Genomic DNA, 21,331 nt, shown 5'->3' on the forward strand with positions numbered 1-21,331 from the left:
CCGAGTCAGGAGCGGAGACTGATTGTGCTGGCATTACAACTTGCTAAGCGAAGGGTGGCTATGGTGTGGGGTGGTAGGCGGGCGCCTGATGTGCAACTGTGGCTGAAAGATATGGCCCACTGCAGGGACCAATTGACTTGCTATGCTGAAAGTCTACCGGCACAATCGCGTCCGCGAGACATTTGGGCTCCGTATACTGCGTATATGCTATCCCTGGCAGATGATGACAGTTTCGAGGATGGAGGCGGGGGTCTGCTGCCTGGTGAAGGGGTTTCTGAGTGATTATATGTCTGCAAGGTTGTGTTATAGTGGTGCCTGTGCTGGAATGCCCTGATCGTTTGGTGTGTGTGGCCCTTGCAGGAAGACAGTCTTGTTATGTAGGCTTCACTGTATTCATCCACTGACTGATGGTACGTGCAGGATTTTGGATCGGAGGACACGCAACTTACTCGACTGCTGGTGATCTCTTGCATACACTCTGTGTTGCTTTGCCACTCCGCATTAATACTATGAACTTCTACTGTGACCAGGAACCGGGATTGTTTGGGCTGGGGGGTTGGGGGTTGTTGTTGCTGGTTATAAAATTAAAAAATAAGACCAATATATGATAAGCGAGACACGTTTGCGGAGGATGGACTTGGCTCGGACTTGGAAATGTTGCTGCCCTCTGCACAACTTGTATGTACTCGCACAATATTCTTTGCATTGTGCTTCAATTTGCTAGATGTTGAATCAGTAGCGGCCGGCCCTGTAAAGGGTTGTAGGCATACTGCTGTGTATGTGCACAACTTTGCAATAAAGGTCTTGCAAAAAAAAAAAAAAAAAAAGTGTCCTCGCTGTTGTTTTTGGGTAGTTTTCCTTGAACCAAAAGATATTTGTGTAGCTCAATGATGTATGTGTGAGTGCTGTTGTGTTGGTAGGGTGGTAAACCTGTGACTGCCAGTCTGTTGGTAAGGTGCGATGGTGACTGTGGTTTCGATATGGTTCTTATCACTGCAGTATACCCTTCTCCTTGGGCGCACGCCATCTTTCCCTTCAGACCAGAGGAGGGATGCAGTGTCCCGCCCTGTTCACTCATGTCCCTTCAACACACCACTCAAGCAGAACACAGGAGTGTAAGAATTGACAATAATGGTACACAAGTGCCACCATGAGCTGAACATTAACAGACGCTGTTAGAAGTTCAAGAGTGAAGTTTGACTTCACAGCAAAAATGTCTGTGCGACACACAGCTGTGTCCAGAAAAAAAGCCTTTTCGGCCAGGCCATGGAAGTAGCATTTTGTAGCAGAATGTGTGCCTTCCAAGAACCAGGCATCCCATCAGAAATCACCCAGTCATTACTTGCATGCCAGCCAAGCTCGGCACATGATTCGCTGTGCATACACAAGCCAAAATAGCATCCTTGGGGGTGCAGGCATCTTTGTTGCCTCCTTTGGCATGTGCATGCGTAAAAAGAACTTGAAGGGAATCATGAGCTAGCTTCTAAAGCCTGGAAATGCAGATGTCCTGATTAAGGTGGGAGGCTGAAATAGGCTGCCACGTTTCACTCTCCATGCATACAACTACATGATAAATTTACAGCATATGACTGTCCATATTTGCTGTCAATATGCATGCAGTGGCAGCATGAGCACATACTACAATTGCACTCGATTTCTATGTAAACAATTCCATCTTTCGATTGTGGAATGTAGTATTACTCTTCCTTTTTACAACATTTCTATTTGTAATGTTGTGCCTGCTCAATTCGCGAATGGCAGATTTCTTCTGTTCCTAGTGCGGTGGGTTACGTTTAGACCTGATATGTTGCAGCACCTAGAAAATTGAAGAATAGCGGGGTGTGGATTGGGCGGCACCAGAATATTAATTTCAGAATATCATCTTGTGAGAAAGTGCCATCTTTCTTGCATGGGTATGCCCCCACTTTTTTCTGAATTGCTGATGGGCTTTGACTGAGTGTGCCCTGGGCTCCTGCCAACCAGGTGCCCAGGGCCTGTGTTCCTTCCCAATTGGCATCTCTGGCCACCTGTCAGCCCCTAGTAAATGGTACCCTAGGTACCCAGGGCATGGTGACCAGAGAAGACCCCCAAGGGCTGCAGCACTTATTGTGCCACCCTTAGGGGCCCTGTACCATGACGCCCACACACTGCATTTGCAGGCTGAGTGTCTAAGTACAGAACTAAACAGAGTCGACATGGCACACATCCCTGTGTGCCATGCCCACAAGCTCACTGCCCTGTCATCCATCAGTCACCCCTCTAGCTGAGTGCCCTATGCCAGTGATGTGGGCACAGGAGCATGAGCCCTGTGCCCCTACAGTACTCAGGGCCTTTCCTGGGCACTGTAAGTGCAGTGCTGCCATTAAGAGTATATGGTGCTGGGAGGTCGTCATTACGAACTCCACAGCACCATGATGGCTTCACTGAAGACTGAGAAGTTTGATATCAAACTTCTCAGCACATTAAACCTGCACTGATGCAAGTGTGGGATTTAATGTAAAATGCACAACAGAGGGCATCTTAGACATGCCCCCCTGAAACCTGACCCACTCCCAGTGTGCTGACTGTGTGGCTGCCGAGGCTGCCACCACCAGACAGGTTTCTGGTCCCCTGGGTCGAGAGCCTGAAACAATGCACATCCTGGGACGAGGTTACAGGCCTCCTACCACAGGATGGGCAGGGGAAGCTTCAAAGGCATACCGCCTTTGTGAGCTTCTCCAGGCCACTTGCTGTACTCCGCAACTGGCCCCCACCGGTTCTGACCCCCACTCTGGCAGGAAGATCCGTGGGAAACCCTAAGTGAGGAAAGGGGGTGTGCCAGCCTATGCCAACCCCACCCCTCAGGTGGGAGAGGCGACGTGAAGCACAACTCCGGGATCCGGTCGTCTTGAAGATGGGGAGCCCTGCCCAATCACAGCTAGGCTCCTGCCCCCCTCCCACAGGAGAGGTGCAGGCTAGGGGGGGTGTACCCACCCCAGGGCAGGGACCCATTGGTCCCTGCCGTTCCCCTACCTGTAACACCCCTAAGTGTAGTATTTAGGGGCACCCTGAACCTTCCTCCCTCAGATCCCGATTGCAACAACAGGAAGACCAAGAAACAAGAGGCCTGCCGCGCAGCTGCTACCTAAAGGATGACGCCCACTGACTTGGCCCCAGAACTCCACAGGCCTGCTGATCCTTGAAGCTGCTCAAGTGAAACTCCAGCGTCTCCCGCGAACAGCAACCTTTACAATCCCAGAGGACCTGCCTGCCTTGAACCTTCCAAAAGACTGGGACTCCCACAATCAGTGGTTCTGCTCCAACAGCGATACCCCTCAGCCAGCCAGGAACCGCAAATCCAGCCCACTCTGCACCCGCCAAGCCCGGCCTGTGCCTGAGTGACCCAAGACCAAGAGGACGTCCCCCCCGGCGACTGGGACCCGAAGTCCAGTGCCCAAAAACCTTCCTCGACGAACCAGACGACGCCTGCAGCCTCAGAACCCAGGACCCCTCCACCCGCGACCAGCCGAGGGTATGATTTCCTGACCCCAAAAGACACCCCTGCACCCGGCCCCCTGCGGCCCCCAGTGCCCTCCTTTGGGGTACCTACCTCTTCTCCAAGATCCCAACTTACCTCTCGAAGTGATGGTTGCACCTGAAGAATCTCCGTCCCCGAGCCTGCAGCCTTTGTTTACTTTTTAACTTTCCGATTGGATAACATTGAGCGTCCTACGGCTCAAAAGCACCCTGCATCCAGCCGCCCGAGTACCGCTGGAAGTGCAACTACTACCCTACTCTACTTCCCCACTTGCCCTGAGTAAGTGACCTGGAGCTCAGCTCCCCCAGCCGCGTGGCCTGCTTGCTTGCAGCCACCAACCAAAGGCCCCCTACCCTCCTTTGGATTGCATTGGGCCTGCTCTCTCTACACCCAGCTGCCACTGTGCCACCGATGGTGTAAATACTGAACCTTTCCGACCCTGGGAGACCCCTGAGTCTATGCCCAGAACTCTACCAGTTGAGTACTTATCAAAAAGCCGATCACTCATTTTCCTTCCATAGGTTAACATTGACAGGTTTTCACTGAAATTTCTTCTAAGTGGCGTTTTGAAACTTTAAAATATTCATCTAAAATCAGCCGAATAACTAATTCCAAATTACTCACCTGTGATCAGGGGAGAAGCCCGTACTGTACCTTTTAGCCCAGTACTGAACCGCAAAAGTAATCCTAACTGTACTTACCAGTGACCTGCATTTTCTTCCGGAGGAAACCATTGACTGATTTACTGTGAAATTTCTTCTGTCAATTTTTGCAAACTACAAATATTCTTTAAAAATCATACCAAGTATCAAAACGTAATTGCTTACATGTCTTAGGTAGAGGCCCCAGTGCTGAACCTGGGGGCTCAGCACTGGATTGCAAAAGTAACGAGAACCTACTTTACATGTGATTTGAATTTCCTTCTTTAGGATAACATTGCTTGTTTTTCACTAAAAAGTTTCTAAGTGTCAACTTTGAAAATACATTTATATTCTTTAAAAATCACAACTGTAACCAAAACGCTTTTACTTAACTCTTTACAGCTTAGGTCCCGGGACTGAATCCAGGATCCAGTCATGTGGCTAGAAAAGTAATCCTTAAAGTAATCAACTGCATTTATGTAGAAAAACCCATGAGCTCAATGTTAAATTGTGTATAGAATTGTGTTGCCTATTGCAACCACTGTAGCTATTGTACTTACAAAGTCTATTGCCTTTCTGCAAAGTAATTACCTAAAGTCACTCACATTGAGAAAAGTATATGTTGATACCTGTTGGTTCTAAAATAAAACAACTATATCTTTTGATATAAAAACAATTGGCCTAGAGTTCAGTTCTTGAGTATGTGAAACCTTTTGCCGACTGAATGGGTACAACAAATGCTTTACACTGTCCTCTGATACTGCCTTACTGCTCAACCAAGCTACCACTTTAGAGAGCAAGGTTATATCTAACTTTAACCTCTGTCATACCTTTGGGGACTGGGGACTCTATACACACTGTACCTTACTTTGGTCCAGCATATATAGAGCCACTTTCTAACACATCTGCAAAAAATATTGTGTCTTAAATAGAATCTACTGGACAACAAAGATGACAAGCGTAATCTACGCGAGCTCTGACATGTGCCCCAATATTATTCTCACTTATCCTGCACCTCATCGCGATTGACCCCTGAAATATCGGTGCAGTGGTGGAAAAGCAGGCGCTGACGTGGCCTAAGACCTGACTTTCAACCTCAGTCAACCAAGGACTGTTAGAGACACACTATGGCCTGATGCGGGTGAGGAGACAGGGCTACGTATGAGCTGACTTGGTGCCCTAGAGGGATTGAGGTGGTTGACGACAGTGTTTTCCTACCTCAACCAGTGGCGCTAGACTCTGGTAGTGAGTGTTCTCTGCCCCCTACAACCCCAATCCCGGCATCTTTCTATTGACCCTACTATTGCCGGTCACCCGGAATATTGGGAGCACAGCTGGTGTACCACATGTGCGGAGTTAAAGCGGCAATTAGCAATACCTGTGCCCATGGCAGGGGGTAGATATTTGAAACAAACATAGCGCCATCCTGATACTAACAAAGTAGCTTTACTTGGGTGGTGGAGCCTCTACGACTCATTTCTTTGGGTTCTGGTGGGGCACTTTAGGGTAAAAGAGGACAGGACTGCTACATGAGCAAGGAGTATAGTGGGCTTGAAGACAACTTCAGATCCGGGGACCAGTACCCTTCCTTTCTCCCACTCGTTGAATTCTCGACTCAGCACCTGCAGGGGCATATGTTTTGCTTGGGTGGTGGAGCTCTCCGGGGATCGGCAGAGGAGGTGGCCTAGAGTGAAGATATTAGCTGATCCTCATCTGACTTGGCAATATCTCAACTTGTGACCATGTTAAACTTTTCCAGATTACATTTAACATTGCACTGCCCACTAGGTGCTCCCAGCTCGATGACACGTGAATCTATGAAAGATCTAATACTGGAGAATATTATTTTTAGCTATGACATATGTTGTAAATTCTTACTTGGTTCAATATGTCTACTTGGTGTCTGTAGTCCTTCCTTAGTGTTTCTATCTTCTAACCTAGTAGTGTTCTATCTGGTGTGTGGGATTCCAGCCTTGGCAGTTGGTCTGGTCAGCTGTGAGGTTTACTGCTTTGCTGTCTTATCTTATCTTTTCTTAACTTAATAAACCTATCTTAATAACCTGAAGATGTGTCCTGCTGCCTACCTAACTTATTTACAATATTTTGGCGACATCTGAAGCTGACCAGACCAGAGTCTCTTGTCCACCGCTTCAAGCGTGATAAGTGTATGTTTGGACATATTATAAAGCAAGCGCTTTTTCTTGAACTTTATCATATAAACTTAAGCTAATCCATGTTTGGAACAGCATATGGCAGTAACCGATATGCGTGGCTGAGGCAAGAAGGGAGACCTATCGTAAAGACAGTTTGTGATCGGCGTGAAAAATGTCTTTCTTAATTGGGAAAACAGTCGAGTGAGGGAACTCACCATTGGTAAATGCAGGCGTGTCCTTTACTCTGTCACCAGTCGCCTAAACTGTTGATAAAATATGATGGAGTCCATGCAGGTACCTGGTAAACGTTGGTTCACGTTGTCTGCCTGCGTCTGTTTCTGTTTGCCTACTGCGTGGGAGCTTCTTGTGTCTAAGTTCCGATCCGTTCTCTTCAGCGGCATTGGGCATTTTGATGACGTATTTGAATTGCCAGACATCCTAGCCGAGGATCGGCGTGATTGACACGTCAGCACGCATGACTGGGAGCCATTTTGAAGCTCAGTGTTTCTTTCGTGATGCATTTTTATTAATGTATGGATAACAACAGACTGTGTGTGTGATTCGCTCTACGGTACCAGGAATCATCTTTAACCTGCAATAAACGCAATGGAGTAAGACGAAGTTGGCCATGAATTCTTGGTGTGAAAGTGATTTCCAAAAATGAGTCTGGTGTGCTAAATAGAGTGAAGTTTAAGGGCTAGTCATTGCTCGTTCTCAACTCATGCCGAGTGTAAAAGTAGGCAAGTCTCCCATTGTGTACTAATTTTGGACAGTCACTATTATTTTCTGCATTTGAAAGGTCTTGATATATTGGAAAGTATTCTCCTTGCACTCGTACGTTTTTTTAATGTCAGTTACTGTATAAAACCTTGGACAACAGTGCAACCTTGTGGACGTTAAATTAATTTATGTGTGGCTTATTTCTTCTAAATGAACAATTTGATTGTCGCAATATGGATTTGTTTGGCAAAACTAAAGGTTTTGGAGTAAGTTGAGAAGGGGCAATTTAAGAACTGTTACAGCAAATATTTTAATGGTGATGTGATATAGCACATATATGGTAAAGTTACACATGAAGCGCGGAAAGGCGAGCTGCAAGACAAGTGAGGCAGAAGAAAATCAGACTTAATTCGAGAAGAGATGTCTCTGTGCAAAAGTATTGAAAGACTGTAGATTCCAAGAGGTGAATTGCTAATTGGAAAATTGAAATCCAACGGCTGTCAGAACCAGTGGGGGACAAAAGTAAGATCCCAGAATTGTTACCGGGAGAGGACGAAGAGTGTCCCAGGACCGGAAGGGGACAAAGATCTCAGAATCGTTACCGGGAGAGGACAAAGAATGTCCCAGGACCGGAGGGGGACAAAGATCCTAGAATCTAACCGGGAGAGGACAAAGAATGTCCCAGGACCGGAAGGGGACAATGGTTCCAGATGTAGAACTAGGAGAGGACAAAGGATGTCCCAGGACCGGAGGAAGACAAAAGTCTCACTATTAGTACCAGGAGTGGACAAGGGGAGTCCCAGGACCGGCAGAACTCACGACAAGAGATTCTTGACGGACAAGAGTTCCAGTACCACGACAGAAAGTTGTGACAAGGTGGTTCTTTGAACCACGATAAATGTTCTGCATTTAGAACCAGACCTTTAGCCCACAGTACTGAGACAGTTTGTCCACAAGAGAAATGAAATTTAAAGGAAATTCAGAGACTACACAAGGTCCCATCCCCACGCCAGAGCTCTGCCGTATGTTACTCCCCGGCGGCAAACACCGCCGGACTTACCCCCTGCAAGTGTCGGTGGCACGCCAATGCATGCAACGCATACATCGCATGGCAGTATCAACTCCCTGTTATTCCCCACAGCTTCCGCTCATGGGGTGGCCTCACGGAGCAACATATTTCACGAACGCCATGCTGCGCGCTTGGGTGGAATTGGACATCACCGAAGTGGAGGCACTCTTCACAGACGACCAGCTACGCCCATATGACCACCTCATGGATGATTACGGCCTCCCCCCGGGGCAGTTCTTGACACACCGCCGGCTCATCGATTGCTATCGCCCGCACAGTGACCTTACAACCAGCAAACCCGCAACACACCCCGTAGTGCACACCATCCTCTATATGGGCAGAGGCAGGCACTTAGTCACTTGGCTGTACAAGTCAGTCAGAGAGCTAACGAACAAGCCCCTACACGCACTGCGGGCCACCTGGGAGGACGAGTTTGGGCGACAACCTCCGACCGTGAATGGGATAGAGCGCTAGAATCCCCGAAGAAGGGGTCGAGAAATGCACGGTTTAAAAACATTCAGTACTACATATTACATAGAGCCTACCAGACCCCGGCGCGGCTCCAGCGGTTCTTCCCCAACACGCAATTCATTTGCCCTAGATGTCGCTCCACAGACGCACACTTTCTTCACATGTTCTGGAGCTGCCCGCCCCTTCGGACATACTGGACGGCCATGCTCGACTCCATAAGTACCCTCACAGGGCTGCGCACATGGGAGGCAGTCGCCCTGGGTATCTCCCGTAAACCAAAAACACATAAGGTGCAGGTTAGATATGCTTCCCTGGCCCTGCTATTGGCCAAAATAAATATTACCATGCACTGGCGCACAACCTCAGGTCCCCCATTGGAAACATGGGTGGGAGCAGTGAAAAAGTGGGCTACAGCGGAGGAAGACACCCTGAGGGAGGAAGAGGCGAAAGGGCAGAGTAAACACCCTATCTCCCTAGAATGGGCCATGCTATCCCACCAATTTACGCAAGCCCACACACGTGCCCCCCTGCACGCATCCCAAGGTGCTGCTGCCCCCCTACAGCATCACCAACTCCATAACGTGTATATCACTGGACCACATCCGTCCCCCCCCCCCCTCTCGGCTCCACCCTCCTAGATCCGTCAGTCCTCCCTCCCTCTTATATTAACGTCTCCATACATGAGCTCTGAACGATCTGTCTGATTCCCCCCTCCTCTCTCAGTCTTCACCCATTACCTCTTCCTCTCCCCCTCCCCCTAGTTGCTCCCAGCAGTCCCTCTACCGCTACACTCACTCCCGGTTTTATCTTCCCCTAGTTCCTCACAACGGGGACATTGGGTCCACCCTCAGCCAACACATGCCTATCCGCACTCTATATGTGCATATGATTTGCTTCAAGAAGGCATGTCTGTATCATTGTAACATCTTTGGTTGAATAATGTGGTACTGTGTGTGCTTTATTTGTATAAAAGGTTATTAAAATCATTTAAAAAATAAATAAATAAAAGGAAATTCAGAGGCCCTAATAACAACCAGAGGCTCACAACCCGAGAAAAAGATCCAGAACCTAGACACCTGGTCCAGAACTAGATTTTGGGCTGTAAGAAAACTGGTTCCAAATTTACCTTTGGGAACATTCTTCCAGAACTGTTCTATCTTCAAAATTAGCGAATATCCCCGACGGACAATTACTGATTGAAGAAAGTGAACTCTCTATTAATGTTTTTGATGGCCACAATGATGGATTGTAGAGAGTGAACTGGCTCTTCATTTTTTTTGTCAATCGAAGTGGAGAAGGTGGTCATTATGATCTTCATTATCATTCTCATCTTGATCCTGATTCTCTTTCTTCGTGTTCTGGAAGTTCATGAGGTCCCTGACCTCCTAAATGTTATAAGTTTCCTTCTTCGTGTTTTCCATGCTTTAACTCTTACTATGTGTTTGAGTCTTTCATTTGTGTTTTGTTAGTAAGGGGAGAAGATGTGTTGTAAATACTTACTTGGTTCAATATGGCTACTTGATGTCTGTAGTCCTTTCTTAGTGTTTCTATCTTCTAACCTTGTAGTGTTCTATCTGGTGTGTGGGATTCCAGCCTTGGCGATTGGTCTGGTTAGCTGTGAGGTTTACTGCTCTGCTGTCTTATCTTAACAAACCTATCTTAATAATCTGAAGACGTGTCCTGCTGCCTACTTAATTCATCTACAACAACATATCTAGGCAGTGATAATCAGTACGAATAACTACACATGAAGATCCATACAATCGCTAGATTCACGCTAAAGTTTCCCAAAAATACTTTGGTCACAGTTTAAATTACTTTCCAAGTTTAGTAGAAGTTGAGAAAGGGAGGAAACTGAAGATGGATATGAGAGTTTTACCAGTCTGGCCCACAACTAGAATCAATTAGGATCTCATAACTCAAAGAACTGAGACGATTTACCTATATTTGGTGTTTTTTTATGCAGCATGGCGGCCCAATAGTGGAGTAAGAAACTGAAAGCACAAGCCTTGAGAGTGTTGATCACTATGAGGTGAGGGACAAATCATAAACAGGTGGCTAAAAGGAAAACTGCCTGCAATTACTAGAGAAAATAGAAAAAATGTAGACGTGAAAAACTGCATATATGTTTTGCTGGTATCTTGTATAACTTTATATTACCCAAATACTAAAAATTTCACCAACGATATTGGCAGGAGACTGGTTTTAGCAGAAAGTTTTTCTTGACAAAACATTTTCTGCTTGAACCAAGTATCTGGCTTGTATGTCAGAATAATTTAATACTGTGACATTTTTGAAAATGTTGTGAATGTTACCAGCACAATTAAACTTTTTCCCATGCCTAAAAAAAACCTTAGTGATGATACAGAGTCACTGCTTTTATCAGCCTATTCCTAGCCCCAATCTCTCAAGGAAAGGCCCCAAGCACACTAACATACTGGGACCCTTTCACTGTAGCATGAACTCTCGCGATCGAAATCACAGAGGACAAGGGACCTAGAAACAAGAAATCCCAATATTTACTCAAGAAAGTCAAAGAGATGTCCTTTAGCAAGCTGAAAGAACAGCTTGCAGCAGAGCGTGAGTGTATAGTATTACTTAGCTGCATAAAATATTACTTTTTTAAGGATTTATTAAGATACTTAAGGACATATTGATTCAAAAAAAATTCAAGGCTTAATGAAATTTGTGCAATTTATTACTTATTTTCTGTATTTCTAATTTTCTATATTTGCATCTCTTGTTTACACCGCTCAGGTGTCCTTTGAAGGTAACAACCACTCTTTGAAACAAGTAAATAAAAAACGTTAAACAAACGCCCACCATCGTTCTACATACTTATTCTAATACAACCTTCAGTAACACTTCCATTGCTCAGCCCCTCAACATCTTAGTCTTACAAAGCCTGAAATGTATTTTCTTAAATGTTCTTTTTCAACCAGGCACAGCTAAGGATCAACCACTTTAAAAAAGTCAAGTGATGAGCTTTGACATCATACTATAACTGGGCACCGCCTGTGCAGTCCCTATTTAATAAGAACAATAGCACAATGAGGATAAATTAAAAAGTCGTGATAACTGGGGAGGCAGGTGTTAAACGTAACACTCTGTGCCCCCTCCTACCTACAAGCGCCACAACTGTGTTTCCCCTCTAAGGCAAGAAATCACATTAGCACCACACCTTTTCAAGATAAGCTGGCGTGTGCCCAAGCAGACGTGTGGGAGTACAGGAGGAATGCCCTGGTGAATGGTGCTATTATAACAAGCGTGCCTCGCGCTGGCAGCAGGGAGAGAGGAGGTGGACTGCGCCTACTTTTTCTTTTCAAAACTGTGTCCCAAGATGGCAGAAATAGCATAAGCATTCAGAAAAGGCTCTGCTTGCTTTCGTAGACGTTCGGGACTGGCAGAGAAGGAAAAGGACTCCGTCTCTTCCTTACTGCCCCGAGCAGACATGGACAATGTCCTCTTCTTTTCTGTGCTGGCAGCTGCCCCCACCCCCTCTCTCTTCCTATAATTCCCTCTCTTTCTGTCTTGCTCTTCACTTACTGAAAACCGTGTCTTGAAGAAACAGTTCACAACCTCTCTTTCCTTCTTTCATTTAGTTGCTTCCCTGTGAAATGGATCCAAAAAAGACAATTGTTCGCCTCGCGCTGGCAGCAGGGTGAGGGGAGAGAGGAGGGGGCCTGCGCCCGTTTGCCTTGAGGGAGCGAGCAGAAACCATATGGTTTCAAGGTTCACTCCCTCAAGGGAATTGCCAAAGATGCACGCGTTGCCATTAAAAGTAATGCAACAAGTGCCCGTTTTTGGGGCCAAAACAGAATCGATCACTAAAGGTCTCCTATGCATAGCATGCACGCTGCGTAGGCGAGACCTAAAAAAGTGGTATAAGAACCACAACTCGAGTCAGGACAATGTCGGGAGGACATAGAATTGCTGGGACCCCAAGGAACCACCCAAGGTGATTAGATAAGGACCCCACGGAGGGTGTGTGCAGTGTAAGTACACAACTGCGTGTTCTGTACAAGTCTATGTGCAAGTCGCGGTTGGATTTTTAAAGATTAAGGACCCTTCCCAGTGGACTCTGAAGAACCCCAGTGAAAGCCAGAAGGTTGGAGAGCAACCCCACCCGTGGATACCGTGGTACCCAGGTTACCTATCCCAGGTAAGCCGAGTGCAAAGATATGAAGTGGCGTCAGAAAACACTGTCGAACACAATGGAGGACTTCAGAAAGATGCCGCTGCTGGGGAAGAGAAAAGTGTCTGGTGGAACTCAAAGGTGCATTCAAGTTGAGAAGTACCTGCAAGCAGAAGGGACAGAGTCTATGCCCCATAGGAGTGACCAGAAGGCACGGAAGACGAATGCCCACCGATGTCAAATGCTGCAGGAGAGATGACTGTGGGAGGACCAGGCGACACTGTGGTCGACCAGGAGCCGTATGCGGCCTGTGTTGCTGAGCTTTTCGAAGTCCGTGAGCCCAGGATCCGTAGACCGTTCAGCTTAGTTGCGGTGCCTGCAGATGCAGAGAAGTTACTCCTTCACTTCAAGGGAGATTCCTTCAGGTGTCTTGGATGCCCAAAGGCCTTTGAAGGTTCATGCAAAGGCATGGACGTTGCAGCAGACGACCAGGGCGACTAGATCAGGAGCAACAGGAGTCTTCCCAGTAGCAGCCTTGATGCCCCGAGCAAAGTCCAGCAAAGTCCAGAGTGCCCAGACGGTTGAAGAAGTGGTGTCTGCAATGAATCTTGTCCCACGACGAATCTAGGGACCCACCCACAGGTAAGCCCTTAAATACCCTAAGGAATGGGTAGAGACGATTTAGGGTTCCCTTCCAGGGGAAAGGCTGGACAGTGGGGAGGGTACTCCCATGTCCTTTGTCGAGTTTTGCACCAGAGCAGGAGCCAACTGGTCTCTGAGCTGGTTTGAACTGGACTAAGCAACAAGGGCACCAAATGTGCCCTTCAAGCGGACTGAGTGGTGCTGGCAAGCCTTCTCATCCAGCCCCAATACACTAAACCCTGTCAGGGAGGTGGTCACACCTTGCTGTGACAGGATACCTATTGTTCCGCCTTCCCCTGCTCGAGTTTGGTTCAGCAACAGGAGGGCAGAATCAGGTCTCTGGTCGGCAACATCCATGTTGTGCTGTCCGGGTCTAGAAGACTGGTACTGGGAGCACTTCGGGCTTCCCGGAGGAGCTTTACAGAGCATGGAATCATATCTCCCACACAGTTTATGGTGTGCGGTTATGATTCCAACATGTTTGATACCAAACAGTAGACCGTTCATCTTAGTTGTGGTGCCTGCAGATGCAGAGAAGTTACTCCTTCACTTCAAGGGAGATTCCTTAAGGCGTTACAGCCAGTTTTGAGATGGTCATCGCGTACTGATGCTGTGCCCCTATATATGTTATATGGTTGTCTCACTTGCAACCCAGGAGAATGGACTCCGTAAGCTGTAGGGGTGCCTGTTTATGCAGGGTTACCCTCATACTTAGAACTGAGCACCCTGCCTTCAGGATTGAAAGGCCTGCCTTAGGGGTGACTTGTGGGTTTTAGGTGTAGTGACCTTAGATATAGGGAAACCTATATCTTTCATAAGTGGTGCTAGCACCACCTTACACAGGGTGCCAAGGCAAACCTGTGGTTACCAATTGAGTATCTCCCATGGGTGGCATAATACATGCTTCAGCTCATGGGGGACCCCTGGTGTACCTATGCCCTAGGAACCTTAGTACCATATACTGAGGACTGATAAGTGTGCACCAGTGGCCAATCCGGGATGTACCTAAGTACTTACCATACTAATTTAGGGGAGAACGCACCGAGATTGGGGTCCTGATTAGGAGGATCTCAGTCAGACTAGTCAAAAACAGCATTACATCAAGCAAAAAGTGGGGGTAACCATAAAAACAGATCCTACTTTCCTACATGGTTTCACAGTGTTCGAAGCCCAGGAGCTCTTGGCATTGTGTTCTGCTAGGTGCTCTAGGGTTTTGGGGTTTATCCTGATGGCTGCCATTCACCCATCTGCCCCTGCTAGAGGGGACAAACATGCACAGGTCCCTTACTTAAATGTAATTTTCTCCTCGGATTCTCTGTTTTTGGGTGACAGATGCTTCTGGGTAGATGTATGGTGTGGGGAGGGAGTTGGGGGTGGGGTTTTGACACAACAATGTTGTTGACTAGACTGTTACAGTTAATTTGCTCTAACATTGCTTTTGTGTTCCTAAGAACAAGCAAACACACATTCACAGCATGCACAATGCGACCCACACAAGGCTCTGGTTTTACCTGGTTTCTGCATGGAGAGTCAGCGCTCTTGCCCTTAAGCCAAAGAGGTGGTCCTCCCTTGCCTCCTGCTTGTGTTGCTTTTTACCACAATCTGCCTCCATGCCACCGCCTTTCCACATATAGTCCTGGAACATTAATGGCCTACTGGACCGAATTAAGCATAATGCCAATTTAAACTAAGCTCATCGTTCTCTCACTGCAGATTTCATGCTTGAAGAGACATCTTCTGGGGAATTGGTCCCCGGTCTTGGCGCTTAAGGGGTTCAACAGTCTTTTTCATGCATGGTTATCTAGCAGTTCTCAGAAGCTTGCTATCCTGCTTCGGCGGTCCTTCCCCACCCTCAGTTTCCCAGGAATTCCATCATCCAATGGGACTATTTATGGCCCTCACGGGGATGCTCGAGGGCCAACCTCTCAACCTGGTGAGTGTCCAATTAGGATTACGTAGTCATACATGTACAAAGGAAATATAGATGCTCCAAAAGCAGTAACCGCCAAACGTTCCTCTAAAGTCATATCTGACAAGAACTGAGCCTGTTCTTCCATGCCAGCTAAGAAATGAACTAGATGCTCTACTTTCTGTAGTACATCAAAGAGACCTTGGAAATCATTAAATGGGAGTAAGCTCTCGTTGATGTTTAGTGGATCTTTTTTCTGTAGTATCTACAAATTCTATATGAATGTATGTGCTAATATCTGTAGAACTCAAAGCTAGCCCAAGAAAGATAAGTTATGGGGAGGTCAATGGTAAACTGTCAGGTCTGGGACAGTGCTCCTTGAAAAGGTGGGTCTTCAGCTTTTTTCTGAATTGTATAAGAGTTGGTGCTGTTCTGATGTCAATGGCGATGCGTTTACAGTTCTGTCTCGTCCCACAGAAGGTACTACTTTGTTTGCCAGGTGACCTGGTGTGCTGTTATCAAGGGATTTTATAAGTGATGCAGCTTCTGTTGAAGATGATCATTGTTTGAAGGGGGAGCCTGTGTAGGTCTTTTACTATGGTGGTGATGGGTTTGAATTTCTTCAAGCTTTTGATGAGCCATATCTCTACATGCAGCATACCATTTTAGGGGTGGTATCATAAAAAACGCTGAGCAGGGTGTTGCCTCTGTCGAGATGGGCGAGGGCTTCTCTGGTAGTTCTTAACTTGTCTCCCAGAAGAAACGGCTTTACTTTCTTCAAAAGGGATGGTTGAAACTAAGCTGTTTTTATCTTCTTCACAATATCTTGTTTGCATGCTAAAGTATACTTAGAAACCCCGTCTAGCTAGCAAAGAATCCACATTAGTAACAGATAGAACCTCACCCACAAACCCATCCAATTGATATTTGTGAAAAAAGTACCCACTGTCTCATGAGGAAGAAACCCGAAACAGTCACCGATGTGACAACTTATTTCTGCCAACTGTGCACCCTGTATAAATCTTCCCTTGGGTTCTTCTTCGAGGACCTTATAATTGTCTTACAAAGGGAGTGACGGTCATTGCAGAGCCGAGACCACAGTTCCATCAAGCTATTCAAGGTTGTGGATACTGCAGGAATAGGATTATCTGAAGTAGCCTCTTACTTGTCAAGATTACTCAACTTAGCAGAACGCTTTCCATCTTCAACCATAAAAGCGAGATGCTTAAAATAACAAAAAGAAATAACTTCAACCCTCACAGCTCTGGTATTTACCTTTGTCATGGTGCGGACACATGCAAAGAACTCAAAGAACACTGCACTGACCAACACTTCCTTCATCATGACTAACTCAAGCGAAAAGTCCAAAGCAAATCTGACAGTGCAGTCAACAACAGCACCATCATACACATAACTGCAATCCCCAAAACTGAAGCAGAGAAGAAGCAGGAGTTTAAACAAGTGCCAAAACAGCAAGAAGCCACGCCATTTATCCCACACCAGGAGAGTGTCAATCGTGTACCCTCTGTCTGCTTGAGCAGGACATCTGGGGTAGAGCAATCACAACAAGCATTTGCAATGCAATAGGTCTCGCATTAGGAAAGTTTGAGCTATTGGTATTGTAAATGACACATTTTTTATTTATGTTTTGGTTTTTAAAATAGCAAAATTAATAGCTTTGTCATTTACAATGCCAATAGTTATAACTTTTGCAAATGTGACACCTATAGCATTTGTAATGTAATATGTGTTGTATTTACGTGTTTCCACCTTTTTCTGCCTGTGTCGCCTAAATATCCCCAGGGCGCTAGCCTCCCATGTGGTACGCCCTGTCAGGCCTGTGACTGTCAGCAGTGTGGCGTGTACTCCTGCCCAAAAGGACTGTAGTGTGGGACAAGCCCATAACCTATGGAAGAATGTGGCATCAGGTGTGCGACACCGCGGACATTCGAACTGCGTTGCAGGGAAAAAACGCTTGAGCCGCTCCGGTGTGAGATATGCACGGTGTAGTATGTTGAATTGGATATTTTTGAAGCACTGGTTACATGATACTTTTTTTGTGGTGTTCTAGGGCAATGAGCCATTCGTTATCATGTGGCGCTCAACCAAATTCTTCCTCCCACTTTAGTCAGAGCCGCGTTAGTGGCATACATGTAAGATTTCTATATCCAGGTGATGAGGGTTCTCCCTGCTCCCATATTTAATATTGTGTGTAGTGAAGGGTGCGTTTTCGTTTCACCTTCCGCTAGATCCCACGTCTTCCTACTGTCAGCTACAAGTTGCCTGTGTAATAGGAACTGGCCGGTGGGGAACCCGCTCTCCTCCTTCAGGCCCTCGAATGAGGACAACTGGCCTTCAGTGAACAGGGCTTCCACCTCGGTGAGTGCATGTTTTGTCCACGTAAGTGATTCTCTAGTTGTGTATTGCCCGCGTCCTTTAGGGAGACCCGCAAGTGGTAACAATGGGGAGTATATTGGCGCTGTCCTAGAGCGGCGGAGGATTCTTAACATGCAGGATCTGGCCACTTTCACCAACAGGGGATGTGCCGGATTAGGCTTGGCCCCTGGTAGGAGCATCAGGTGATCTCTGGGGTCGACAGAGTCCCCACCTGTGTTTCTGTCTCCTCTATGTGATGATCAGCGCTAGAGCCACTGCAGCTGCACTGCGAGGAAGTAGGCCTCAGAGGAGGGGGTACCCAGTCCTCGCCTGTCTCGCGGCAGCTGCGATGTCGTCAAAGCTACTCTGCGGGGGTCCTTTCCCCAAATCAGCGATATCTGTACAGTGGTTAGATCTTGAAAGCAGGCTAACGGGGTGGGATCACCAGCACATTTACAAAATAGTATAAGAGACTGGGCACCATTATCATTTTAGATTAGCCTGTGGTCACTCATGGCGCACATTTCTCCAAAAGCAAAAAAAAAACCTGAAAATCTAGCACATAAGCCAAGAGACTGGGAGTCTGTTTTACTCGGACCACCAACCAGTAAAAACACTGCCTTGGGTACCTTGCAAATGCTGATTAATATGTAAAATGATATTGGTGCCCTACAGCCTTGAGTACCGCGGCACTGGGAGCTCAGGCCTTCCGAGCTCAGCAACTAGTCCAAGATGCACCTGAAGAAGAGTGGGCCACCTCAGACCACGCCATGCGGGAGCATGCCAGCGGCAGAGAGGGGGACTCGTGTTTCATGCGACATTGCACCATTTGGAATCATATTCTGAAATAAGCCACGAACAGCTGGCTCATCAAGACAGCTGCCAAACACATATTACAGGATGCCAAAACAACAGCACCAACTGTAAGACCCTGGCAGAGGAGGAGCAATATTTGTACAGAAATAATTGACAAAGTAATTCAACTTCAGTCCTCATTCAAAATCGGTTACCTTTGATAAACAACTCAAGTTCTGCATTCGGGCAAAGGAAAACTCTGATTTAGACATAGCCCTCTATTAAAGAAACCATTAAAACAGCAAGCAAAGGCCACAGCTAAATGAAATAAAAAACAACAACATATCTGTATTAAAACAAGATACACCCAGCAAATCAGAATCAGTACTACTTTTGCCTACTAACACGCCCTCATTGTATGCTGCAACCTATTGTCAAACCCGTGCCAAACTACCTGCAACCACCCAAAAGATTTACTTCAAGTTAGAAGCCAACACTCAAAAAGTACAATTAAAACATGTAGCTTCTATCTGAACAACATTGCAACTGTGCTCATGTGTAGGAATATTCCAACCCATCTGTTTCTTCACTGCACGCAGGCTCTGAGCACCTTCCATGGCAACTGGCCTATGGGGAAACACACGTGTCCAGCATAGAACCATCACAAGCAGCATCAACTTGTTCCATCAACACAAGAACTGTGAAAACGTCCAAACGCATCGTTGGTGATAAATTCTTATCTGCAATTCATTCACCACACCACTCGCTACTGGTTGGCGAATCTTCAAGAGCCTACAATATCCACTAGCAGCACACCACAAACTAATGAAGTACTGATCAAATTAAAATAAATACCTGCCTCGTGTATGGGAAGGAAATCCCCTCATGATTCCTTGGGTTTAGTGCAGCCCTGCTCCGTGTAAACCGGAAGTCAGGCACTTTTGGCCGAGACGGGGGCGGGGCCTGCAATCCAGCAGGAAGTTCCGCCCGCCGCCGCCGAGGAAGCAGTGAAGCCGGCCGACTCCGACCAGCGCTGCAGAGGAGACACGGAACACGCCGAAAGAGCCCGGTGAGTGGGAGGGGAGGGGAGGGGAGGGGGGGGCCAGGGCTAATGTGAAGGCCTGTGTGTATGCGTGTGTGCGTGCGTGTGTGTGTGTGTGTGCATGTGTGTGCGCATGCGTGACTGTGTGTGATTGAGAGAATGCGAGGCAGGGGATAGTGTGCATGCGCGCGCCTGTGTGTGTGTGCGTGCATGCAGAGGGGTGGGGGCTGCCTGTGTCTGTGTGTGAGCGAGGGCTTGCGCCTGTGTGTGTGCGTGCGTGCATGCAGAGGGGTGGGGGCTGCCTGTGTCTGTGTGAGAGCCAGGGCTTGCACCGCGCATGCGCAGGTATCAGACGCGCGCTCCCGCGAGGAAAAACGCTCGTAACAGATTCGTGTCCTCATTCCCAACTCATTCCCCATACGGGCTACAAAAGGTCTGAAGCAGACACTCTCAATGCTCACGCATTGAGAGTAAGGTCTGCTCGACCTAAAAAGGGCTTGTCTCAATATTACCAATAAGGTGAAACTATACAGGTCATTTCTTTAATATCACTTTAAAATCGAACCGCGTTACATTCTCTTACTATCCTTTTGTGCTTTTAAAGGAGCAAAGCAACACCTCCCTGCAGGAGACAGACTCATCAGGAAAAGATCAGGGCAGGCATGATGTTATAACCTAACTAAGGGAGGAAGAAAAAGCAGGATGTGTAATCTGCCCATCTCTCGATGAAGGCTTCACTTCAATGACTGGAACGAGGAGAGGAACTGAAGCGAAACACAATCGTTCAAGGACTAAACTATTTTTAAAAGAGTCATTAGTACATATTTTTACATGACGTTTGCTGTATCATTTACAAGTCAACGCTTTTGATGGCTTGGCTGGTGCTTTGACTCATTAGGGTCAAATCAGAAAGCTGGCTTGTCTCTGGTTCTGCTTGGCTATGCCACGATTCTGCCTCTCTTACACTCAGCCTAGGCTCTGAAAAGAATGCCCCTGGACAAAAACAGACCACATGACCAGTAGCACTTGTCAACCAAACAGTGCCACATTTTACCTTCTTAAAAATAATCAGCATCTTCTTTGTGAACCGTGCCATATTCTTTTGCGGGGTAATCGCTTCCAATGTCCACTTGTCTTCCATGACTACGGGCTACTTTATGTGACCACCTTTCTTTTTACAGAGATGTTCAGTGAATTTATCCAACTATTACTGGGGCCAGATTTTGAGACCTGTTTAAGGAACAAAGAGACAAAAATATGACCAATGTAATTCAAACATGATACCACAGAAATTGAGCACATATAGCATTAGGGTAACACCTTTAAACAAATTTCTAATTCATGCACTTCCAAATCACAAAGACTATGAGTGTGCTTCCTTAGTGCATACATAGAGAAACTCAATAAAGCCAAGCTTTTACATTACCTACATTTTAAAACATATCCAAACTTCAATCAATCAAAGATAAGCTTTTCTGGATCTTGGACCCGAATAAAGTTAACAAATGTACATAATACTTTAAAAAGATTTTTCCATAGCAAGATTGTGCAATAAGTATTGTTAAAACCCCACATTTCATATAATTTGCCATTTTCAGAAAGTTATCATCCCACATGCCCGATGCCCAGAATAACAAGCTGTAATGACAATCGTCAAATTTCATTACAAGACAGTTATGATATTAGAAATATAAAAAATGAAATGCTTGTTTATCTATTGTGACTGGTATCATTTTCTCATTGACAATGCAGTTTTAATATAACTGGAAACATCAGTGCAAAAAGAAACAATAGGCAAAGAGTGCAAAATGTTAAAACCATCTATGTAGGTACATTGACGAAGTCCCCTCAAAAGTCGGGC

At 46.5% G+C, this 21,331-nt stretch overlaps 1 protein-coding gene across 2 annotated transcripts in view; it reads right to left on the reverse strand.

Moving 5' to 3' along the window:
- LOC147722941 (uncharacterized) overlaps window positions 1-21,331 on the reverse strand; it is a 796,795-nt gene that overhangs the window by 737,447 nt on the left and 38,017 nt on the right. For both annotated transcript variants that reach the window (XM_086965340.1, XM_086965341.1), the window contains exon 2: window positions 20,525-20,700. In XM_086965340.1, coding sequence (XP_086821466.1) covers window positions 20,525-20,611 — 87 coding nt within the window. In that variant the 5' untranslated portion in view covers window positions 20,612-20,700. The remainder of the gene's footprint in view (window positions 1-20,524; window positions 20,701-21,331) is intronic.

The sequence above is a fragment of the Lissotriton vulgaris genome, chromosome 4_1 (assembly GCF_964263255.1).
Source record: "Lissotriton vulgaris chromosome 4_1, aLisVul1.2, whole genome shotgun sequence".
Lineage (NCBI taxonomy): Eukaryota > Metazoa > Chordata > Amphibia > Caudata > Salamandridae > Lissotriton > Lissotriton vulgaris.